The sequence below is a fragment of the Sturnus vulgaris genome, chromosome 8 (genome assembly GCF_052056855.1).
Source record: "Sturnus vulgaris isolate bStuVul1 chromosome 8, bStuVul1.hap1, whole genome shotgun sequence".
Lineage (NCBI taxonomy): Eukaryota > Metazoa > Chordata > Aves > Passeriformes > Sturnidae > Sturnus > Sturnus vulgaris.
Genome location: NC_142250.1, coordinates 33064806 through 33091458, shown reverse-complemented (window position 1 = coordinate 33091458; position 26653 = coordinate 33064806). Strand labels below are relative to the sequence as shown.

Sequence of the window (26653 nt, the reverse complement as noted above, 5' to 3'; positions counted from 1 at the left end):
ACACTATCCTCCACACTATGGAGGACCAAAATCTTATCTCAGGGAAATTTTGGAATTCAGAGGTTATTTCTTTTCTGGCTCCTCCTTATTAACAAGTTCAGCTCTGTTCAGGGACAATCCATTTCACATAAAAATACAACTTAAATTTACCTTCAGAAGTCAGCACAAATATATCACACCACGTTATCCTACATTTCTTTCTTGTAACAAATTTTTTGATTCAGCTGAAGTTCACCCCTTAGCAATGATCACAGGGTGGCTGAGGGAAGAAGGCAGTGCTAGCAGCTCAGCTACAGATTGCACAGCCCTGATCCTGACCTGTCTGCCAAGCAGCTTTGTAATCAAATACCTACGAGGCCTTAAGCAAACATTTCAACTAAAAAAGAACTAAAGAATGGTTCTCAGAATACACATTAGCAATAAGACTCACATCAATGCTGATGAGATCTTCAATCATGTGCTTGTTCCAAAAGAATCTGTCATCCACCTGGTCAGAAGACAAAAGGGCAGTTTTTGCAGTATTAAAACTTAGGTTTGGAATATCTGAGGGTGTCCATCAGTTTATTCACTACACTGTACAGACAAGTCAGTGCTTTTAGTAAAACACTTCCACTCATGCTGCTGCAGACTTTTGTTTCCTTGCACCTGAGCTGCTTACAGGACAAGGTGTTCAGCTGCTGTGAAATGTTTTATATTTTACAAACCAGCCAGGTTTGGACCACAGCCATTACTGGACAGCTCATCTCCCAGGTGGAAGGAAGAAACAAACACAAACACTCACTTTTCGCCACAGGGGTAGGTTGGTTTTCTCACAGGCACTCTGCCTCTGCACTGAATTTGTCAGGTCATAGCTCAGGCTGTAGTAAAAGGAGTCTGAATCCATGAACATCTTGAACAACTCCTCCAATAATCTCTTCTCCAATCTCTCTTTCTCTTTGCTTTCTCTAATCTGAAAGAAAAAAATGGCTCTCATGTCTTTTTCTGTGAGTAAACAATACTCCAGTCATATTTTCCATTTCTAACCTTGGAGAACAAACACTTCCCAGTGATGAGCAGGATCTTAAAATTCCCAGCAGAGATAAACACAAGAGACAGCAGCCACAGAAATATAATTCTAATTTTAATAACGATTGTTATTGTGCTAAAAGCAGTTAGATGAGACTGTATGATGTTCTCTGAGGAACCAGGCACCAAATGTTGTGTCCAATTCTGTATTATAAGAGATACTTAAGCAAAGCAATTTCTAGAAGTTTAGAACCTCACTAGAAGTTAATCCTGGTTAAAAAAAAAAACAACTCCATTAAGCAATTCTGCCAAAATTATGTAATTACAAAATGGAAAAAAATCACAGAAGAGCCGCAGCTAAATAATAAAAAAAATTAAACTGGGCATCAAGACAGTAGCTCCACATTCTGCATTTTTTTAAGGTCTTCATATTCCATTTGATCATCCATCAAAACCTTTGAATAATGAACATTTTGGAACAAAAAAGGAAACAGTAGAAAACTTTACCTTCTTTTTATTTGGAGCAGACACATTAGATTTAATTTGAGTAAGAGTCTTCAGCAGGAATTTTGTGTCATCTGGGGACTGTGTTATCTTCTCTGGCTTGTTTATCCCAAAATGGTGTTTTTTACAAAGCTAAAATAATGACATTGAATTAAAGCCAACATTTAAATACTCTTTAAAAAGTTCAAAGAAAAATGAAAGTCTACTAAAGCAAGATTTTGATGTCCACAAACCTAGGGGAGACACTGAAACAGAGGGGGAACATGCAGGTTTCCATCTATAGCCTAATATTCACTCTTCTATGAAAGGCATTTTCTCCTGTAATTGTGAGAATCTCTGCCTCAATTTGACATGACCTGAGCAGCCAGACCCACCCCAGCTTCCCACCCAAATTAAATTAGCACTACCCATTTTTATTTTTGTTCCTTTATCCATTCTCTTTTGGGTAAAAAAAAAAAATGCAACACTTTAAGTAAGGATTTCCCTTCAAACCAAGTTATAGAATTAAGATTCCAAAATGGGATGAAAGCAAGAGAATCCATCAAAAAAGCAAAGAAGCACAAAATATTCAAGATGTTTGCTTATACCAGGAAAAAAAGATAAGAGGCATTAGACTTTTGTTTCACTGAAGCAGGAGAGGAGACAGTCAGAGTTCCTTCAAGATGGCCATACCTCCAATTCCAGATCCTGAGGTTCTGTCTCAGAAAGTGGAATCACTGCAATCTTTGTTATTTTGCAAACCTCGTGATCTCCTGGAAGTTTGCCAATCAATGCTTTCTGACGAATTAAAAGCAGCCACCATGGTAAATCTGTGAAAATAGAGATCAGTAGATGCTTTTATTTATACTTTTATTCTTGTCAGGAATTTATTTTGATTAGTGTGCCAGAAACCATTTGACTAGAAGAATCCAGTGAATGATGATTTGCTATTGTTGTGTTTTGTTATTATGCATTGAAATAAAATAAAATTAAGGGAAAAAACTTTAAAATATTTATTCAGTCTCTAATCTATTAAGGAGATTAAATGTTTCACAGACTTGTGTTAAAGTTACCCCTGTTTCACCTATAGCAATTAATCTCTAGGCTGATGCCCATTTTTCACTAATGGCAGCACAATTTGAGAACAGCTGCAGCTCAGACAGCAAGTTATCAACTTCCCTTTGTGTCTCCTGTCATGTATCAAAAAGCAAACCAGACAGAAAAAGGTAACACCTGATTACAAGATTCATGAGTGGAGAAATCTGATGAGCAAACATGAATTGCACCATGAAGCAGTTTAAAGGCTCATGACATCATTCCTGAAGAGCACAAAGTGGTGGAGAAATTTGTGAGATAAAAATTAATGAAGATATTGTTGATAGAGGTGCATTCCCTGCACATCCAGCCTGCAGCACTTGCAGCTATAGCAGCCACACTTGAATGAGACAGGGAAAGAGAGCAAACATTCCCACTGACTGCTGAAGAGTGCCTGGACATTCCCAGATTCCAACCCCTTGGCTAGAGCAGTTGTATGCTGGGCTTTTAGAATCCAAAAGCAAAAGTTCTGTTAAAGCAGATGAAAAAGGCAGAGAAAGTCCTAGAGACAAACATACACACTCAGTACTTCTCCCAGCTGAGAAGCAGCCAACTGAGTTCAGCTGAAAAGGTGATATAAAGACACAAAAAGCCTGCTGTGATAGACTTAAATATGCTCCCACACTCGTGATGGCAGAATGTGTCATGTCATCATGCCTCTGAATATGATATACAGCCTTTGAAAAGTCTATTTAGCAGCTCTAGAGCAAATACAAACTCAGTTCTCCTTGCTCAGTAAATTCTAAACAGTATTTTATCCTCTGAATGCTTAAGAAAAACACAGAAAACCCCAGCAGTTTCTTTCATCTAAAGAACAAGAACAGTCTTTGCCAAGAGACAACTGCTGTGACACTCCACTCCTCTCTTTGATTCTGCATTACTGCCTTTAAAAAAGAGATATGTTTATGTTAGGTATTAAGAAGCCTTTAAAAATTTTAGATCCTCATAACTACAGATTTGCTGTGAGAGCCAGAGGGTGCCCCCCATAAAGGCAGGAGGGGAAGGGGAATGAAGACATGCAGCACTTCTTGAATATACATGGTCCTGTAAAAGGAGTCCTGTGCTGCTCCTGAGCACTGGAGAATCCTCATGTCTGCAGGATCAGAGACACCTCAGGTCAGGAGGGATCTCAGGGTGTCACCCTGATCCAGCAGAGTCAGCCCTGAGGCTGGAGCAGGTCACTCCAAGCTGTCACACAAGCACAATCTCCCAAAACTGCTCCAAGGATAACAAATCAGGAGAGGAGAGGGAATATGCCACTCAGTCAATGCCACTCAGACAGTGATCCTCACTGACCAGCAGGTGCTGGAGCTGCTCTTCTGTGCAGGTGGAGGGAACAGGCCCTGGAGAACACCTGCCTTTGGGATGGGATGCCCCCAGCATCCCATCTAGCAGCCAAGGGGAAAAGGAAGCTGAGAAAAACAAGAGATTTTATGCAACAGCAAGAAGACCAATGAGCAGGTTAAAAAAAACCTTTTGCAAAGGAGAAATTGAAATGCTGCCAAACCCACCAGCAGCACATAAAGATGCCTATCAGTTCATCTGAAAAGGTCTGCCCTTTCTGTCTTGATATCTAGAAGGCAAACTGAGCAGCCTCTGAAAAGCAAGGGCAATCCAAGCTTTTATAACAGGGCATCCAGGCAGATATTCCTGCTGGCAAGTCCTATAATGTCATCTATTCCCACCTGCAGAAGGTTGGCCACACAATTTACTCCTAGGAGAGTAGGAGTAAACACCAATATATGTCAAGAAACAAAACAGACACTCTCCTAAAAAAGGCAACCCTCTAGAGCTCCAGTGAATTAATCAGCAGGGTTGTACTGGAGATTAGTAAAGGCATTTCTGAGCAGATATGCCACAGTAAAAAACTGGAATAGGAAAAAAATCTCTGCCCAGTCTTCCCCTTACCTATACTAACAAACCCTGGTAGCTGTAAACAAGAACTTAAGAAATTAATACAGACAAGTGAGTTGAGTACCCTTTTGTCATTTTTAAAAATGCACTGAAATGTCATCTTGGTGAACATTGCAAAACTCTTTGTATTATAGCCAGAGCCACAGAACATTGAAAGAAAACAGGAATTTCCCAGCAGATCAAAAGTAAACAGTCAGGAAGTAATTATGCAGATAAAGCATGCCCTGAAGTAAAAGCTTCAACAATAGCTATAAAAGCAGCATATTATAATAGCCAGCAATATCTAAATAACTGAATCCCTAAATATAGAGAATATGCTTTAGCACAGAAGGAAAAAAGCAGTGCCACAGATTAGTTATTGCCTGCTCCATGTGTGAGGTATGGTGTGCACTGCAGAACAGGACAGCTGTGTGCCACTCCAGAAGAGTGCACCCTTCAAGCCATCCCTCAGAATATAATGTTCATTTTCAGTGTTTTATGAACTGTTGCACAGCAGATGGCAACAACTAGTTTGAAGTATTGCATCCAAAGGAAGCTATTACCTCTCCTTCCTCACTAAAATGGAAATTTACTCCTCTGTTGTTTCAACACTGTCAGCACAACACTGCTGTTTTTCTCTAACACTTCCCCAACAATCTAGCATTTACTTTCCCCCAAAATGCTTTTGCAGTATCTTTTCATAAACTGTACATGAGTTTGCTACAAATGCTGCTTTCTACAAGTATTTTGATTTTAACCAAGAAATTCTATGCTCCCAATTTCATGCTTTTAGTTACTTGAACAATTTAAAAATTGGCTGCATGCAAAAAGAATGCTTTGGGTTGTTGACTGTATGAAATTCAGTTATATCTCAATGAAGACGTTTCAGATGCTGATTTCAGATGTAGTTTCTATCAAGATTCAGATGAATGCTAACAAAAAAAAAGCTGGGGAAAAGGAAGGAAAAACTCCATTTCCCTCCTGTTTACAGAGTCTGTGGACTCTTGCCAGCAGCATTTAACCCGGGTCTTAATTAACCAGCACTGGAAGAACACTCCAAATGAATACAAATACAGGAGAGTGCTTTGACCAAGAAACAGGAGGACCTGTGGCAGAAATGAATGGCAGCTGCTGGAACTGGTCAAGAAATCCAGCTTTGGTTTTAGTCAGATATACTGGACAACAAAATTAAATTCTATAAAGGAGATACTTTATGCAAGAGATTTGTTTGCCTCTATATGGGAAGATTATGCAAAGACAATTTTAATTGTGCAAGAATTTAATTACCAAGAAAATGTGCAACGATCTGTCACAGTAATATCTCCACAATACATTCTAAAACCCTTTTCCTTTTATTCCCACTGTTATTCTGCATTTTCTTACAAGTTGTTTTGGGATGAGCCAGAAAACGGTAAGCCATTATATTCTTACATTCTGATATTCAACCAATATTTTATTGTTTGGGTTTGAGTTCCCTACACACACACAAAAATAAAGTATCTGAATGTTTAAGAAAATTCACTTTGGGGAAGAAGAAAATATTGTTTTAAATATATTTGAATCTCAAATGTGAGTGTATTGTTATGTTCAGAGGTACAACTGGACCACTCATGACAGAAATTCTTTGAAGAATTAAAAAATAAACCATATTATATCAGCTGGTTGGTTTCTATGAGATGGCTTCCCTGTCACAGCAGCTTTCCTACAAATTCTCCTGTATGAGGCAAGCAATAAAACCAGCAAGATTAAAAGTAAATTAAAACCCATCCCTAGTTACAGCCCATTGGCTAGGGTATTCAATGCTAAATTACAGACAGCCCATGACTGATTACAAGGACATTTCAAGGTCATCTTGGGCAATTCCAGCATTCTTGCAATAAGCAAATCTTTCAAGAACATATGAGAATCTGTGTCCAAGTGCATCCAGGCTTTGTGACAGCTCTAGAGCACACTGTTAGGAACCCCAATACTTAAAAAGGCATTTGAAGTTTCCAGAACTTGTATGTGCCAAGGACTTTTAAAAACTCTTTTCAACAATAGCTGGTAACAAGGCTCTGAGCAGGACAAGCCCAAATTCACCAAATGAGCTTCAAATTAAGTTTTCTGATCCTGATAACCCAGGGGCAGGGGAAGAGAAATCAGAGCAGCAATTCCTCCTGTTGCAGGTCAGGCATTTCACCCAGCTCCTGCAGCACAGCTCTCCTACTGAGCCTGGACAGAAAGGTCCAGCAATGTTAAATATTTATACAACTTCTGCTGATAAAGTTTCCAGGGGACAAAGATTGATACAAGAATTAGTAATGAGGACAGGTTACTGTTACAGACTGCTCAGGACAACATCAGGCTACACTTAAATATGATCAAGTAGGAGTTCATTGAAAACAGTAGCTTTGAGGAGACCTATGTAAGACACCTCACTCAGCCCTCTCCTTGTGACTGCAGCCTGATGGATGACACTCATCTGGAAATGGCAGCAAACTCAAGGAGTTCTCAAAAGAAAAACAAGGATAAATAGCTGGAGGCTATCTTTCTTCAGACATTTTAGTAGTAGAAAACAAAACACCATTTATAGGACAACTGCACCACCAAATACCAGAATATCTACAACAAAAAGAAGGGATGAACAGTTTGTGAAGGTGCCATCTGAACAAGGCAGAGACAAAAGGAAACGCTTCCACTGACCTGCAGCAACTGAGTGGAATGCCTGGAAGAGCTTAATTGATTCAGTAGCTCTATAGGACACATGGAAAGAAGAGATATCAGGCTTATTACCTGATAATCTTAATTTACCTCACAACAGCAAGCTGACACCTGTTGAAGTGTCACACTCTGGGGAAAGTTTCAACTCGGATTTCATAAGCAGAGGAAGCAGCTCACAACAAACACACATGCAAAGATCTTCAGTTGCCACAACATACTAAAAAACCTTCCAGAAAGCATTTGAAGTCTCCCTTTTCAAAGGCTTTTATAACGAGACTCCCTAGAGAGAAAGGGGGAAAGGCTTTTGTGTACCCAAGGGCCTGGTTTTAAAACAAAACGCCACACCCCACACAAACACAAAGAACACGTGTCAAAACCAATCACTGAGCATTTTCCCACAGCAGAAAAAGGTCATTACTGGAGTTTAGCCATCATTCATCATGGACAGCACATGCTGACCAGCACAGACAACCTGGATGAAGAGAAGAGAAAATGAGATGGCAGAGTCTGAACCACTTCCTACCACCAGATCTGAAAAAGGGTGGCTGAATAAATCTGGAGAATGAACACAGACAAAAATATCAGATGATTTCAAAGAAGATGAAGCGATACAGCTAGAAGGAGGACATGATCATGAACTTGATGGAGAGGTGAGCTCTGAACTATCATTCCCAGAAACAGGACCAGGGGTCACAGTACCTAAGGAGCCATGATAATTCCTAGGACTTATCTGCCCTACACTCATGCCAGATGTCCCAGTCTCCGTTCTCCATCCCATTATTGCCACCCTGAGCAATCTGTTTCTATTCAAGGGACCACAAACATCTGATCCATTTCAGCATTTAATCCATCCTGCCCTCCTGGAACACACTTGAAACTTTACCTGTATTGATCATATTGCCAGGCACTACTTTAAATGCAGGGTGTAGGCACTCACAAAAAGAATAGGACTCAGCAAGGGTTTATGGCAACCTTTCCTACCTGCCAGCAAATAGAGCTCTGTTGGCAGAGGTATCTTCCTGGACAAAGCTGGTATACATCAAAAAAAATACTTATTATGGCTACAGGAATTTGCAGCTGATAAAGCAAAAGGTGTACTGAGTTTATTTTACAGGAAAACATTACTACTATCAGTTAGAGACAAGCTTATCATTAAAATAACAATGAATTCTACACCTGCTTGAATTTTATAGCTCTGTCATTTAACTGCAAATAAGTTTAAGTGTTCCTTTTGTTTTCAAATATGCCTCTACCAAGGAAGCAATTATTCTTCAGGTTTGCATATTTCAATTGAGAATTCAGGCCTTACACTTCTGTGAAAGCTTCCTTTATTAGTTTTTGTACTGTACCATAGGAGAATAACAGGAATCTCCTTGAAAGGATTATTCCAAAAGGTTTAAGAATTTTATAACTCTCACATGGAGATTCAGCTAGAACTTCAAATACAAGTTTCTACTATTTGTGAATGCAGTTCTCTATTTTTACAAGACAGTGCCAAATCACAAGACATACACTGGAGAGCAGGGTGGATTTGCATGTGCAGCCATAATATCATCACCTTGACAAATCCATTTGGGGAGTGCTTCTCAACAGCAAAGAATACTACATTATTCCATTGGAGTATGCAGTTTTATTTGTAACACCACAGACCTTCAGCAGGAAGCAAATAAAAACCCATCAGAAGAGAACAAAGCACATACCTGTATGAAGCTGGACTTTACCAATCACTCCCTCTACCAGGCCCAGACAAATGGGATTCCAAGCCAAAAGAAGATCAGTGGCTGCAAAAAAAGAACAAATCTCCTGGTTTTAAACAGTAAACTGAACAGGACAATTAATCCAGTGATAGTCACCCTCTCCACTTTCCCCACCTTGGAGGGCAGAAAATGTACAATAATAAAATGATGCACATGTCCATTTTTGCTTGCTACCAAGTAGCTATGAAAAAATGACTAAATTTGCAACATAAAACCCTACCACCGATATTTTCCAGATTTTTGAGGAGGGGAAATGTAGCTTTAGGCAGCAGTAATTGAATTTAATGGAGGCTGGCTTAATTTTTCTCATATCCACTAGAATTTTTAACAAGCAAAATTTTACATGGCTGTAGTGAAACTGAATAGAGATCACGGAGTTAAACACAGCTTCAAAACCCAGTAGATGTTAACTTTTGCCCCCAGCTCCCTTCCATTTGTATCCAATTACAATTACTTTCACATCCTCTTTCTATAAACATGCACACACAAGACACTTCCTCTTTTGTTCAAACACTCTTCACAAGTACATGGAATATCACAGCACACAAGGTTTAGGTTTAGGTTTCTAGTTCTCCTACACTTAACAAATTCCAGTGAACCACATAGGAAGTAGAAGAGAAAGCAGGAAGAAAATGAGTTTCTGTGGTGCAGTACCTGTTCAAGGATTCGAGAGTGGGGGAAAGAATGAAAATCCTAATTCAAATCTTGAAAGTGAAAACAGATACTTAAAAGCAAGTATCTGTGTAGGAGAGAAAAATCTCAAAGGAGAAGAGGTATTTCTACACCATGAAGGACAAGCTTGTTATTTACCAAAACACACTTGTTCCAAGGTAAAAGAGTTTCTCCAGTTTTATGATGCAGACAAACTGAATGTCTTAGCTGTTGGTGTAAGGAGACGACCATTTGAAAGAGCAAACTCACAAAAGAGTACAAAGCATCTATGTAAACACTTTACCTACAATATCTTAGTTTCTTCTTGTAAATCTGAGACGTGCAGGTGACAACTGATAGTATGATTTTTTTTTTTACACACTTTTTAAAAAACAGAGTCCTTGAAGCATTTGTAACTGAGGCCTTGATATTCTAAGAACACACATTGTTTTCCCAGCTTCCAGCATAACATTTAATAATATTAGATTCAGCTAATTTCCTCATTAAATATAAGCATTTCCATGAACTACAATAGAAACAGTTGCAGTCAGGGTAGATCTGGAATGAACTCATTAAATGGGATAGATCACATGTGCCTGGACACAGACAAGCAAGAACTAAAAGCCTGCAGTAGCAGAATATAAAGTAATGTTTGCAGCAGCATTCAGGGCTGCAATTAATGTGTGTAACCATGCTGGACCAAATTCCTGTTTCTTCCTTCCTCTGGACACTGACTTGAGCTGCACAGAACCTTGTGTCAATCATGTCAGAAGAAAATTAACTTCTCAAGGAGATTAACAGAGCTGAGCATCAGGAAACCAGTGATGGTGGGTATGACAGACAAAGCTTTTTGATGTGCCTTCTATCCTTGCTGAAGTACCTGAGCACATCTTGTATCCTCCTGACAGATTTGTGCTCACACAAAACAAGTTCTAGAACAGCCTGAGTTCAGTTTCACTCCAAATAATACCCAGGAGGATCTCTGTGCTGTGGGAAATCTGCACTATCAGTAAAGAAGGATGCAGGCAGCTTTCCTCACTCCCAAACCTTCCACCTTCCTTCCCAGGTCACCCACACAATCCCAGTTTTGTCTAACCCTGTGACTCTTCTGGAGCTGCATTGTCTCACACTTCATCTACTTATTGCTATCCTTGTGATTAGCTTTAAATTCATATTTCCACCATGATAGCTAAAAAGCCAGCCAGAGACATCAAGCAGCAAACAAAGCCAGGCACAGGAGGAAATTAAAGAACCAAATCAGTGAAGGTTTACCGTGGCTGCCATAAGCCTAGTAATCTAGAAGACATTCTATGTCTTTCTAAAACTCTGATTTCCTGCTGTGACAAGCTATTAGCAAGAAAACATCACTGGGTATCTAGAGCTTTCCTCAAGGAGTTTACAAGAGATTAAAACATGAAGAAATAAGATTTTGTTTTAATTAGAGGAATAAGAAAAGAACATTTTAGACCTGCCTGTAAAAGGACACAAGAAAACTGGTGTTAGGGACTGCACAGACAAGTGGATCTTACACAGACATTCTATTACTCTTGTTCTATTACTCTGACAGAGGCAGCACCAGACAATCCAGGAATTCTCCTCCAATCCAGGAATCTTCTACAGGAATCCTACTACCCCAGCAGCAGAAGACACAATGAGAAATGGCTGTAAACTTTAAGTACAGACAAGCTTTGGAAAAGAAGAGAATGCATTTGGAAACAAATGCATATTCCACTTTCAGAGTTTAAAGGCAGCAAAGATGGATCCACCAGCTGGGCAGCACTGGCTCTTAGATAAGTGTGATTATCAAGCTACTAATGGTAAAGGCTGAAGAAAATTTTCCATGAGGAAGGCAGGGCATAGGGAAAAAAAAATGACATATTTAGCAATATATAAGGGAATTACCATGCTTTTTTCAGTGTCCAAGAAAATCTAGATGCAAAGAAGCCTTACAGGAGAAATGCTTGTAGGCTGTGAAAAAAGACCAATTTGGAATTTGGAAAAAAGACCAAGTGGAATCACACTGACTTCCTTTTGGTGACAGCATCACAAAGTTTGTTTTTCTTATTATTTCTAGAGAACTTTCTATAGGAAAGTATGTGTGACAGCACAGAAGCAAGCCAGGTTTTTTTAAGTAAATAAAACATCTGGTTACAACCTGATTAGGAGTTTATTATTGGTTAGAATTCAGTTTCCTGTGTGACAACCATATCTCAGCTCAGAGCCAACACCCAGTCATGCTGAATAAATATCACTACAGTAAATACCAATATGAACCTCTTGCTCCTGATGAGTGCACTCTGGAAATAAGAGATGGATGAACCATACAAAATAAAGGTTTCAATATCATTTTCCCACCCATCCCCAAAGATGGGCTTTCATGCTGACTGCACTCTTCTTTACTCTGTATAGGAAGAAGCTATCTCCAACTTTTGTCTAACACTAAAATTGATCAAGACTGTTCCCTTGCAGCCATTTGGTAAAACTGGCAGCAGCAATCTCCAGTCACTATCTTGTATCTTTGAAAATTATAACCACTCTATATTTAAAATCATTACATAAGCAAAGATTCAGAGATCCAGCAATGTTAACTGCAAGCCTGCAGGAGGTAAGTATTTAACTGAAATATATTTTACAGAATTTAAGAGGAAGCTTAAGATGGTAGACAGTGATACATGCTACAGAAGGTATCTACATCCTTTTAAAGTCATAAAAAGAAAATAACCATACAAAAAAAAAAAAGAAAAACCTCGGTTAAAAGTTTTCAGATAGCATACATGAGACCTGGCCACATTTCTGACTGCTGAATACTGAAAGAACTCATGACAAGCTTAATTTTTTTTTTCTTTTTTAAAGAAATGGCTATCAGTAAGAATTAACCACCACAAGGCTCTATCAAAGGAAACTCTGAACTTTCCTTACACACAAAACAGATAATGTCTTGAAGTATAATGTGAAACACAATTTATCAATAGTTACTTTTGTTTCCCCACACAAATTTATCTTCCTATAAATGTCACACTAGTCCTCTTTGAACCTCACAGAGCCAGGAATAAAGACTTATCAACTTTAAACTGCAACACAATGATGTTGAAACAGACTTCATACAGTATTTTGCTGAGGATAAAAGAGCAATGTCAAAACAGCCACTGCAGAAAGTCAGAAGCTGTGTCCAGAATCAGTGTGAGCAGTGAGATGAGTCCCTGACTTGAGGCATTCTCTGCTGTCCTCAATGTTTTTAAATTTGAGAGAACTGCCAGTGTTTGACAGGCCTTAACACTCTGATGTACACACTTGCTCACCAAGTTTCAATGCCGAAGTACAAAATCACTCATTCCTTCCCTTATCCTACTAAATAAATTCAAGCCACTGAAACAAATGTTGGGGTTTTTTGCTGATTCCTGTCAGAGATTAATGACTACTGCAATGCATTTACCATTCACAGAGATTGTATCAGCATTCAGTTGCAGCACAACAGAACTTCTGTCATAAATTCAGAACAAAACCAGCTTTGATGTGATTGACTTCCACCCTCAGAGCTCACCAGCAGCGATGCAGAGCTGTGCAACACCAGATAAAGTCTCTTTAATTCTTTGTGTTTACACAAACATAACCCTGATAAAGGTGATACAAAAGCAACTTGGAAGAGCATCAAAACCCCAAACTGCTTTCTGGCTCTTTCTGCACCACCAGCTGAGTTGATCCAAGGTCAGACACAAACTCTGATAAGAAAACAAACCTCTGCTTTGGGATAAACCACTTGCTCAACACAGAATGGCTGGAGGCAAGTCTGGAAAGTCTGGGGAGGCAGGCTGGCAGCTTCCTCTGGAGAAGGCAGGAAGAAAAAAATATTTCGTTTTTTATCATTTGAATCCAGCCCATACTACTGCCTGGTTCAATCCATTGAGTAGCTGCAATTATTTCTCTTCCAATCTTGCTGTAGTTCAGAGGGCACAGACACACCTCTTCTCTCCCTTGTTGTTGAAGATGGGAATAAACCTCAGCTGGAAAATGTTTCCTGACAGTGTACTCAATAAAAAACATGCACATCATCACTGAATTTCCTTCAGGTTATGCCTAAGTGTATAAGCAAGGGCATTAATGTGTCAGTTCTCAAAAAGTCATCCTGGAGTCTGACAGAGCATTAATTCTCCATCATTTTCACCATTCAACACAAGCCATAGATACTTATATAGAAAAAATAAAAGCAGAATGACTCACTATGTATAGCCAAAATAAATCACGCAGCTCTGCTAATGTACATTTTAACACCAGAAGTGTTAAATTTCAGGAAGAAGCTTCAATGACATTTTAAAATAGATTTCAGGGAGGCTTTTTCTTTAAATTGTGTCTCCTTTAGATCAAAAACAACTGCAAGACTTTATTATTAGCATTATTTCACCTTTATGACCTCCTGTGGTTTTTCAAAAGAAAGTCAGCTTCCAAGTTCCAGTTCATCTTCGAATAGTGTTCTGGAATTTTAGCGAGGATTAAGAGATTACAAATTAACTGGGAAGATCTAAGAATATAAAGTGGAACTTCTTTTTCTTGGATGAAATAAAGTACTACTTATGCAAATAAAACTTAACCTAATTGAGTTTTCCTTTCAACATAGATTTCTAAAACTGTATTTAAGCTACTTGCAGAAAGATGGAGCTTTAAGACATTCAGTATTACAAGCTCTTAATTGTTGTGAAGTGTTAACTTTTATTTACTTGCATGTTCTCCTCCAAACTTTAAACAAGTTATCCCTTCAGCTAATCACCTGCTTTATTGGGACACTTCCCTTCAATATCTCAGCATTAAAAGAGATGAACACAAACAGCTCAAGTACAATTCAGTGACAGATTTAAAGCAGTGGGGATGGGAGCATACAATAATAGACATTTGTATTGCTGCTGCCAAAGCAGGATGCAAGTGCCAGAGAAAGCATCTAACAAAAATGAATCCCTACTACTCATCTTGATAAAGAAATACTTCCTTGTATTCTGGTGCAGTCAGAAACTCCCTTGAGTCACCAGGCATTGCTTGGGAAACTGGAAAACATACGGAAAATGTTCAGTTGTCTGGAGAGTGTCCAATGTTACATGGAATTGCACAAGGAACCCCTGTACTGGAAGTGGAAACAAACTGCTGTTACCAGTGTTTGCTCCAAACAGAGTCTCACCCTGTGCATCAGTGGACTCCAGACTTTTTTATCAAACGCCACATCAAGAAAAATAAAATTAGCACATATCCCAAATATGTTTATTTATTTTTTTAGTCCAGCAGAACATGTGAATCATTTATATTGCATGTATTAGAAAACATACAAAAGATAAGAGGTTTTTAATGGGTGAAATAAACACTATTTTAAAACTGTGCTTATTTTTATTAATGGTACAAAATATTTTCTTCCCACACCCCCAGTGGACTGCCTTGAGTACCCACAAGGTATGTGCATCCCACTTCAGAGACCATTTATGCAGGTGACTAAACATATGCAACAAGCTGTTATGTGCATCTCAACCTTTTGAAACAAGAACCAGCTCCTCGCATCCCTTCCACAAACCCTAAATACCATTCAGAAAACCGCCCAGCAGGGACTCTTAAAATGCAAATAAGTGCCAAGCCACTGGAGCTCAGGGGGTTGGTTTTTTGCTTGGCTGGTTTGGCTTCTTTTTTTTTTTTTTTTTTAACTTTAGAGCTTCCATTTATTCTTCACGTTGCTGAACTCTGTTAGCAAACACATTTTCTCAGAAGTAAAAGAGAAAAGGAAAAAAAATATTTTATTCTTCCAAAAGCAACAACTCTGCACTAATTAATATAATTCCACAGCTACATACATTCATTCCCATTTTTAGCTGGTATTTCAACAAAGCTCAAGTTGTTTGAGGATATACCCTTGAAGCTAAGAAAGCAGTAGATTGTCTGCATTTTTTGAAATCCTATTTACTATGCAAGAAGGAAACGATCAATCAGGCAGGAGAAAGATTTTATTCAAACCTACTTACAAAACTGACAGCTTAAACACTATGTTCACTCATTCTGAAGACTGTCTATTAAAAGTTTGCTCAGCTACAGCTATACTGAAAGAAGAACACAAGAAAGCAATTCTATGCTCAAAAATTTAAAATATAAACATTTACTGAGCAGTAGGATTCCACAATTATGGAAATCAGTTTGTTTTACTAATCACTGAGCTGACTTATGCTAATGCTTCTTAAGAGCCATGAGAGAATTAACAGTGTGAGCCAAGTTTAAGCAAGGTAAAGTTTTCCCTCACTGTCACCTGTTCTTCTGATGCCATAATCAACTTGGCTCTGATTGTCCAACTAATCAGTCTCAAAGCACAAGAAGAGTTATAGATTGGAAACAACCATTTCTAACACTAAATAACAGAGTTATATTCGAAAATTTGGCAAGTGTTTCACGAACAGACAGGATTTCAAGCCACTCTCCCAATATTCTTCCTTTTTTTTTTTTTTAATTTAAGTGTTGGACAGTGAATTTGACTATTTATATAGGGACAATTTGACTACTCAGATAACAAGCAACAACATATTATTTAAATGTTACTGGAAGGCATGCAAATATAGAGAAAAACTTAACCATCACTCATGAGGGCAAAAGTTGCTGGTTTTCCTTAACTGCGAAACAGACAAGGAAAAAACTCAAAGATAATGACATTTATTAATTAATGACTAACAAACGTACTTGCCATTTACATCTTGCAACTACCTCTTGGGCAAGGTTACTTACTTTTAAATTTGGCTCAGAATTCTGTTTTCCTGTTTAAAGCATGTTCAAGGGCCCTGTTTTCAGTTTTTCAGAGACTCAGCAAACACTGCTCCAGGGCTCTATTTAAATAAGATTTCTGTCTTAAAAGGAAAACCTCAGTGTTCAAGTGCTATTCCATTCATTTGGGTTCAGCTTTTCAGGAAAAAAGTCCTCTCCCAGTTTTTACTGGGGAAGATGTTTGGAGCAAGAAAATACAACGGATGGTTAAGTATTAATATTCCTGTTTACTAAAGCCAATTTTTATTAAGAAAGTTTCTGCACTACTTCCAAATTCTTCCTCTAAATATACAAACAATAATTTCTCCTCTCCTTGATACTCCACTCCCATTACTTTATTTTCTATCCCATCCCAATCTCCAACAGCTGTTTTGAAAGAACAGAAGCAGCACATCAAACAAGTGGCTGCCTTGTCCTGCAGTTCAGAGTTCAAAACTTAAAATCGCAAAAGTTTTAATGTTTCCTTACACACACAGCTGAAATATCACCCACACCATTAAACTGTGAAACAACCTAACAAGAACAGTGTTCTCAGATGAAAAAACCACAAGCCCTTGGTACAGATGCAGACCTTTCTTTATTGACATCATTTTAGCTGCAGTTAGTCTGCAATTTCCTATTCAATATTTAGTTAATACTAACTCATGAGATCAAAGATGAGTCACCTATGCCAGCAAAACACAAGCCACAGAAATCCACTTGTATTACATTCATTTTAATTCCAGGGGAAGGCAAAAAAAAAAAAAAAAGAAAGAAAGAAAAGAACCAGCAGCACCAGAATATCAAGATATGAAGCATTAGGAATTTTTTTATGTATTCAAAACCTCAGGTCATTTCAGCATGGGCAGGAATTCCAAGACATCTACACATCTGAGCTGGGACAAGTTTGGCATTTTCAGAACTCTTCAAAGAAGGAAAACGAGGAAAAAAAAGTGAGAGGAACACCCTTGTCATATTCAACTCATCACCTGCTAAGAATCAACAGGAAAGTAAAGAAACACCTCACGTCAAGGTTTATTTAATTCTCACCAGACTAGGCTTTAACACACTATCAACCCACTTAAGTCTCAGTTGTAGGTTTACTATGCCCTATAAAAAGAATCATGAATGGAATTACAAAGTAGACGTTACTTATAGAAAGTAGAAAATAATTTCTCTCTGATTAATATATAGGAAGATCTCGCCTCAGAGTCAGAAGCTACAGCAGTGCCTAATGTATGCAATATTTAATGTGAGGATACAGAGCAGCCCAGCCCACTCCCCTGTTCCCCTCTGCTCTCTTTCACAAGAAGGAAAAGGCAGCAACAGGGACCCAACTGCTGAAGATTTTTTCAGCCTACATTCCCGCTGGAGCTAAGGCAGATCAGTTCTGACATCTGGTTTGTCACATACGCCACAAGTACGTGGTGCTGACAACCAAGGAAGGGTAGGGAAAAGAGGGAACAGAATGAGCAAGCAAGGGTGAGAAACAGTGCAGTACCCACTGCAGCTAAAAAGGTGTCAAAAAACAGCTTGAGGTTCCTTATGAAGTAACTTGAAATACGGAGATCATTCTTCTAAAGCTCCAGCCTCCTGTGGAATTCATTGCCCAGAATAGATAGGCAGTTTCCAAGACATACTACTGAAATTCAGGAAGGCAATTCTGTATGAAATAACTCAGTAGCATGACTTCACACCCAGGCTGTCACCCTCAGAGCCATGTCTAGGACTGCTCTGTAGATTTAAACTTAGTAATATAAATTTTGGTAGCAGTGGCATCACTCCTTACACCATTCATTAGCTCAAGGCCTTCACCAGAGCACTTCCAGACTTCCTACAAAGGACCTGCTCTTCCTCCTCCAGCCATGAAGAACAGCTCAGGAATTCGGACAATCCATTTCTACAGGATCCTGCAATGCCTTGGAGGAGTAAGGCAAGCACAGCCGGAATATTAGATGGCCTTATGATTAGTGATTCAGAAATGATTTCACACTATCACACTAAGACACCTGACCTGAAATGTGTCCTCTGCTACTCTGAAAATACTGTTTGGTAACACATCCCTCACTGAAAGTATTTAAAGTGCATTGCTTCAGTTACTGACTCACAACCATTTTCAACAGATGAAAATGAATACTGTAACAATAAATTCCTAAAGTGTTTGTTTGAAACAAACAAATGCTCATCTGCCTCTAGTTTACAGTTCCAGAGGTAAAACACAGCTTAACCCATTTTACTCTTTCAGGCAGAGGCAACAGACACTTTGAGCATGACACCCCCAAAAGCTGTGTTAGGCTAATTCCAATCTGTGTATCCCTCAAAATATTTGGTAGGCTTTTTTCTCCAGAGCTGTTAAGAGTCAGCATAATTACAAGGAATAGTTCTGGTAGGAACTGTTCCCAATGTTATTTGACATTACTGCCTGGAGTATTATCAAGGCCAGCACAATGATAATAGAAGCTTTCACACCATAACAGTCTCATTCCTTCTTCCACTGCTAAAAAATGGTGAGAAGAATTCAGTGTCTTCAATACTTTTTATCCTTTACATATACATACATATATATGTGTATATGTCTGTGTATACATATGCAAATATAAACACAATTTATACAAACATCATCAATAAAAAAGTATTTGTAATCTGTGTAGAACTATCAGTCAGGAGCAGCCACACAGAGCATAAACAGAGTAATCCAAGAGTGAAATCCTGACCAAGACCTGATGTAAGGCATGGTTGAACAGCACATGTTTTTTCACTACCCTGAAAAAAAGTACACTCTTGACAGCCAAATTATTAAAAAAAACAAACTATGATGCCAAAGTGATTCATGGATTTCCTGCAGGTGACTCATTAGTGCTTTCACTTTAGAGAATAAAAAAAACCCAGAAACATCTTGTAAACACAGGCTGACATCCTTCAGATGAGGGCCAACCTCAGACTTTGCTTATGGCAAATATTTACCAAGATTATTTGCCTTTTTTTTTTAATTCAAGCTGTTATCTCCATGATTCAAAGAGGTCAGAAATACAGCTCTCAACATTAGCAAATTTCTGAACATGGCTTTATAGTTGAGGAAGGAGAGTACTATAAAGCTTAGCATCAGCTCTTTAGAGTCATACCTATAATCTCAAGTAATGATTTGCAGGTTCACCAGAATTATCTATTTCAACCCATGAATGTGTAAAGATTAATTCATTGCAGCCTCTGTGATACAGCTTTGAAAACCAAGGCCTCCAAAACCAAGCAGAGACACACAGCTAGATCACAGCCTTTTGACAGATTATTAAACATGTCAATGAACACAAGTTATGACTTTGTTTTTTTTTTTAACACAGCAGTGACTCATCACACAGAAATTCATTTACTCATTTCCAGGCAGTGGCCTCAGTAATAAATGATCAAATGCAATAAAATTGCAAACTTGAGGATATGCAGTTTTGTCTTAATACAAGAAAGAGCTATTGATCCAAGAAACATTTCCTGTGAGAGAACTGTTTCTTTCTTGAGCTTACTTTCAGCCTACTAAGGTATTTCATTTCTCAGACCTGGAGTCCACTGTCAAGATCATCCACAGACAGGGCTGGAAAAACAAAGCTGCAAACACACGGAAATGGGAAAGCATTGCTAACAATTGAGAGTTTCAAGCTGGCCAGGGGACTTCAATATCATATTACCTTTCTTTAATCTGCAGGTCATACACAATAGGGATCACATGGAAACTGCCTGAAAATGCAGAGGCAGGCAAAGGACAAAATGCTGCTGGAACAGCAGGCAGACAAACTGCTGGGCACTGGCAAAGCCTCCAGCAGGTCAAGAGACATCAAGAAAAAAATAAAACACAGCAATAGCTGCATGAAAGCAAGGCATCGATGATTTTAAAAGTTAAAATTACCGAACACCAATCTCCAGAACTACAGATCACTAGTTTGTGTTTTAATTACTGTGGGTCAAGGAAGAGCTTTTAGCCCATGCAGATGGCTGTAACCATCATAACCCTAAACCTGAGGGGTTTCCCCCCTGTGAAAGCACACATTTCACTGACTAGCAGTACTGTCTGCTAGCTTAACACCAATTATCTTCCAAATTCACTTGCAAATCAAAGTATTGCTGGATTAATGAAGTTGACAGACAGGAATTAGTCATGTTAACTTGACACAGATTGCAATTTTATCTAAGAGACACAAACAAACTGCACTGAGAAGACACAACTCAAGGATGAAAACACAACGCAAGAAAGTGCACTACGAAAAACAGCTCTTTGGAAAAACACAGATAACAATGGTATTTGATGTTTTTGTTTCAAGTTTGTCCAGCCTTTTACAGAAGCTCTAAGTCAGATAGCCAGCCTCGTCATACACTGTTTAGCCACCTTTTTTGGCATAACACAGACCCCAGTTTTAGAAAGCTGTAAGTAACATCTGTGCAGCCTGCCACATGTTTGGTGAAACACCCAGCTATTTAGAGTGTATTTCACACACAAGCAGGGTCAGCACGCTCCTTTACATCAAAGCTACATATTAGAATCACAGAGAACGACAAAGACTCCTAGAATGGTTTGCTTGGAAGGGACCTTAAAGACAATATCGTTCCAACCTCCTGCCACGGTCAGGGAGCGCACATTATGAAAGCAAGATAATTGCCAGGGGTGGCATTTTATTTTACAGACTCCTCTACTGAGTAAGCTCCTAGGTAGGACAGGATAGTTACCATTGTTTCAAAATTCCTTTGTACACAATCCCATCTCAATTTTTGTTCGCACTGCCTTCCCTTCAGTCTTATATTAACACACAGTGGAACTCGGTGTAATTGTTACTTGCACAGCCCGTAACCACTGAAAAATTTAGCAGCACTTTAGAAGTCACAGAATCACAGAACGCCAAAGGGTTGGAATGGACCTTACAGATCACCCGGTCCCTACCCAGCGTCGCCACCTGTTCAATTTCTCCTGGAAGAGGCGACCACGGGACACACCTGCCCAGGCGTGGGGAGCATCCCTTATGTAAGGCTGGCACCAGCCCCACACGGCGATGCTCCCGGGGGATGGCCTGGGGACACCGGCACCCACCCGGGTCACACCGGGCGCGGGTTGGGACAGCAGCCGGGACACCGGGACACGGGGACAGGCGTGACCTCCCGCGGGCCCGGGGCAGCCGGGGCTGCTCCTGCGAGCCGCGGGGCGATGGGCAGCGCTACCGAACCCCCGCGGTACCGCCGGGGACACCGCGCCGGCCCCGCCGCCGCCTCCCGTCCGCCCGGCCCCGGCGCTCGGCTGGGTCCCAGCCCGCCCTTCCCCGCGCAGGCGGCGGGCGCGGTCGCGGGGGTCTCACCGGCTCGCAGCTGCAGGCTGCCGTCCCTCCGGCTGCACCACAGCGCCCGCTCCCCGCTCTGCAGGATGTAGTGGTCCTTGGCTTGGAACAGCTCCATGCTCGCACGCCGGGAACCGCCGGGAGAGAGGGACGGACGGACGGACGGAGGGGAAGGGGAGGAAGGGGCGCTCCCGCCGCCGCGCGCGGCCCCGGGGCGGAAGGAGGAATGGCCGGCACGGGAGGGGGTGGGGGGGCGCGCGCTCCCGAGCAGCCCCGCGCGGGGGCGCGCACGCGGGCGCTGCCCCGGGGCGCGAGCGCGCGGAGCGGGCGCGAGCTCGGGTTCCGCTCCCCGCCGCGCACGTGACAGCGCCCGGCCCCGCCCCGCGCGAGCTTAAAGGGGCCGCGCAGGGGGCGGGGCCGAGGGGCGGGGTCTGTGGTGGAGGCGGGGCCTGCCAGGGCCGGGGCTTGCGAGGGCTGGGACGGCCGAGGGCCGGGGCTGGTCCATGGCTCCCGGAGGTTGTTCAGCCGCTTCTCTTTAGCCCGGCTCCCCTCAGCCCGGCTACCCTTAGCCCGGCTCGCCTGAGATCGGCTCCACTCAGCCCCTTCTCTTCTGCACGGCTCCCCTCAGCCCCTTTCCCTTCATTCCCTCAGCCCCCGTCCCCTCATCTCCTCTCCCCTCAGTCCTGATCTTCTCCTCCCCTCTCCCCTCAGTTCCCTCCCCTCAGAAGGTGATACACGGTGTAATTCGTGGTAAAAGGAAATTTCGGGACCACAGCACTGGGCTCATGGTTGTTTTAAATATTTACCCAGAAGGCAACATCTCCTGATGAAAGGGCAAATAATTCCCTGTATCTCTTCTGCAGGCGACACTGGAAAATGTACCTGCAAACTTGTCACTGCTGCAGACCCTTCCCAGTCCTACTGAGGGCTTGTCCACAGGCTTCCAGAGCTTTTGTTTGATTACGGAAGCTGATGTCCCACTCCCTGTGAAATTGAAGAAGAGATGGACACAGACAAAAAGCATCCTGTCCTGCGTGCAGGTAGGGGAGTGATGGAGCAGCTCTGGTGGGCACCCGGCATCCCAGTGAAGGGCTGCAGGCTGCTTCAATTCACAAATTAAAAGATTTACCAATTATTGTTGAACCACCTACAGTAGGAGGAAAACCCTACTTTTAAACCACTCTTTGAAACGATCGATTTCTCTCATCCTTTTTTTTCTCCATTTATATATATTAGTGATGTTACAAAAACACTAAGTGATTAAAGGATATTAAGAAATGAGAAATCTCATTATTGAATGTGAACATTCAAGAGCCACGGAAGAACTTGATTTTGGGAGGCACTCAGCAACCAGTCTAGAGAAGCATTTAAGTGCAGGCATGACTTTAGGTGTATAACTTAAATAGGTTTAATTGAACATTGACCTCTTTTAAGATAAGCATGTACTTCAGAACTTTTCAGGTTTGGGATTAGGAACTGAACTTCTCAGTGGGTCAAAGCATTATTTTTGTTCCCATGTCTTTAGCCTGCACTATCATTCACTAAATATTTCTCGCTTGCAATATCATCTCTATTCTGCCTGCGTTTCTGAAATAGTTCAGTGTTGTAGCACAATGCATAGGGTCACCATTAAAATGCTTGCAGGGATTTCAAGGACAGACTTTTGTTCTGCCCTTTTTTATGCTTTGATCAGAGCTTTTTTTTCCCCCCATGGGTTTTCTGCTTGCATTCAGTGTGTTTTCCAGAGATTCACAGCTGGGTGCTGTTTCTATGAGCCTGTCAGCTTTAGTTAACATAGGGGGAAAAAAACTGAAAGATAAATTTTGCATTTTTGCAATTCATTGTCACTAGCTAATGGTAAGGAAATGCGTAGGCTGACAATTAGTCATGCCCTCTCTCAGTATTACCTGATTGCCAGCAGCTTGAAATCAAGTTTAAATGTTGATTAACGGAAAGGGATGTGATTTAGTAACACTCCACACTTGGAAGTACAATTGGTTGGGTAGGTTGGACAAATACACCACTCCTCCTGAGGTGAAGGGTGCCAGATTTGGAAATGACACTGTAGACAGTGTCAGGAACTTTATTTCTAAATGTCGGTCATCAAAAGTAGTGAAACTATTTTTTTGTGTGTGTTTGGCTTCAGTGCTCCTGGCAGCTTTCAGAGAAACATTAGAAAAATCTTGGGTCATCTTTTTTGATGCCAAAGCAACTACAGAAACCTTTCTTGTTACCCTTCATACTCCTTGTCAATTTTTAATCCAACTGTGCTTTGTTCTCTCTATTTTCATCCCTGTATGTCCAAGGCAACATCTCTGTACTCCTCCTAGGCATTCCCTACCCACTTCCATGTGCTTCTGTTTTTCTTTGGAGCCTAGGGAGGTTCTCTTAATGAAGTTACTTTCCTCTTCTGAAATACATTTTTGAGAAGGCCTTTATTTTAGGGAGGGTCTGTTATGCATTAAATAGAGACTGAAGAGTTTTGTTCTGAGGAGGTTCCTTCTCAAACCAGAGTAACACCAGAGGGTCTCCTGACAGGCAAGATAGCAGATAAAAGAGATTTGTTTAGGACTAGAACGTTTTCTGAAGTGCCTGTAAATGTACTACTGAAAAATAGTTGTGTATTTTGTTTTATAACAGAAAAATACAAAACTACTGGCATGAACATTAGCTATTTTGGCAAGAAAATGAAAACTCTCAAAACCCAGGAAAAGCAGTTCTGCATAAGAATTTTTGCCTGAATTTATTTTTAGCTTTCTTTTCACTGAAATAACTTTTTGTGGCAGCTGTAGCTATCTCTAAAGGAAGAGGAACTCTGGTATTTCCTTCTCCCCCATGAATATGTCTTACTTGCAATGGGAATATTTCCATTTTGGTGAGCACTCGAAAAGAACAACCTCCTCCCTTCAGAGCAATGTGTATGTGGTTAATATCTGCAATTTAAGCTATGGCTTATGGACAGTGTATTGCTTTCCCTCTGTTGCACTGGCTGTTAAGAGCAAATCAATGGAACCATTTTCAAAAATAAATGAGAATGTTTTGACTGCCTACAATTATTTTATTCTGGAATTGCAAATTGCACTTTGCAGACTACCAAGCTGGTGCACATAAAAGGATTCCTTACTGTGTTGTTGGGCTGCCTTCCTCAGTTAAAATATGGCTTATACTATACCAAGGCCACATTTAATTCATAATTCCTCCAAAGTAAACAGCAGGCTGTTCTTCACAGCCATTGTAATAAAATTTGCATCTCATTTAAAATAGATTGTACTTGATTTTCCTCAGTCTGAAAAAGTAGTGGTTTTATTACCCTTTGGAAGAACTTATCTCCCTTTCTTACTTTTAATTTGGGTTGGGATTTTTCCCATTGCAAAAAGAAAAATTCTGCCTTTAGAAAGGATAACAAGTAAAATTTCAGGATCACTGGAATTTAATATGTCATTTAGAAAAAGAAGATTTTTAAGAGAGTTTTTTTTCTGATACCATTTAGCCAATTTGAATTAATTTTGCGATTCACTTTCTTGGAAGTTGCTTTAATTTCCCTGGAGTTTTTTTTTCTATTTTAATATTACAGAAACAAAAAACATCGTCATCTTTGTAACATTGCTGGTGTCCACTGAATCTAGCTTTTTCCTCAAAATGCATCAGTAGATTAGACAGTAAAACAGCCAAAGTAACAAAATTTATATATTCCATTTTTGCATAACTAACTTTATGTGCTGTGAATACTGTGGAGGCCAAGCATCAAATGACACTTGAAGAACAGCAGTAGTTGCCAAGTGCTGAAGTGTTGTACATGTCTTTTTGTCACTTTTCCCTGGGTTTGGCTGCCCTAGGAAAATGAAATGTATTAGATATTCAGTGTAAAAATCTGTCAGTCATATGTGATGGAAATAAATGCAGGAAAAGTGGGCAGGGGGGGTTGAATCATGTTTCTCTTGCTCCCTGTTCTCCTGGCACTCCTTATTTATACAATATTTATGAATTATTATGCACTGTTTACATTCATATCATGCCCAGGAGCTCCAGTTCTGGATAAGGACCCCCACTGTGCAAGGTGCTGTGCAGAGCCAGCAATGTCTGCTCAGATTGCAGGGATTTAGAACCATTACAAAAGGTAAGGGCAATAAGAGAACGAGATGTTTAAGGGATGAACATAAGATGATGAGGCATTTTTCATCAGCTTGGAAGCCAGTGGTCTCAGCATTCCAGGATTTAAACACTACGGAGTTGTGATGGAAAACATCCTTTAGTACTCCATTCAATTAATAAAGTTTTAACACTAAATATTTATATTATATCACTCTAGTGGACTCCATTCTCTATATTGAGCATAACACACTTTCAAAATAGCACGTGTACAGCTGCAGCAAAAGCCTAAGCAACGAATTAACTTGGGGTCAGTCAAGATCTCCTTTCCTCACCCCAGAAGTTGTTCCAGAGGGAACTTTGCAGAGTAAGGTCTGACATGCTGTGACATTCAGCAACAATACTGAATGCTGCTAAAGCCAGCTTAAATAATCCTTTCCTCCTTCCCAGCTGTGTGTTTCTATTCCTGTCCCATGCCTGCACTGGATAGCCACAAGCATTTGTGCAGCATATTGTCAACTGGATTTGCAGATGCACAATAACCTATTAAATACTGTTTATGAAACTGGACTCCAAATCACAGTAAGTCAAGTTAGAACAAACTTACCTGGAGTTACTGAGCAGAAGGAGCCTAATTTTTGGGGTCAGGACTTACCTTAGTGTCACTCAGACAGTGCCAGTGTCACAGTGAGCACAATCAGATCATGTCTATGATATGGATATGCTAATGCCAACCATTCCTAGTTAGGAAGCAGTGCCATAGAATTGGAAAGGATTTGGAGAACTAAACATCTGGTGCTGGGGATCCAGCTTCTGAACTGTGCACACTCCAGGGGCTTTATTTAAGATTAGATCTAGTTTTGTCCTACAGACCCTGTAGCAGCTGGAGCCTGTCAGAAGCAGTTCTGAAGTACACCT

At 40.3% G+C, this 26653-nt stretch overlaps 1 protein-coding gene across 1 annotated transcript in view; it reads right to left on the bottom strand.

The window, feature by feature from the left end:
* INPP5F (inositol polyphosphate-5-phosphatase F) overlaps nt 1–21869 on the bottom strand; it is a 38692-nt gene extending 16823 nt beyond the window's left edge. The window contains exons 1-6 of the mRNA XM_014886778.2: nt 21668–21869; nt 8877–8957; nt 2182–2318; nt 1513–1641; nt 782–949; nt 431–487 (exon numbers count right to left, since the gene is read on the bottom strand). Of these exons, the coding sequence (XP_014742264.2) occupies nt 431–487; nt 782–949; nt 1513–1641; nt 2182–2318; nt 8877–8957; nt 21668–21764 (669 nt within the window). The 5' untranslated portion in view covers nt 21765–21869. The remainder of the gene's footprint in view (nt 1–430; nt 488–781; nt 950–1512; nt 1642–2181; nt 2319–8876; nt 8958–21667) is intronic.
* Nucleotides 21870–26653: the final 4784 nt, after the last annotated feature.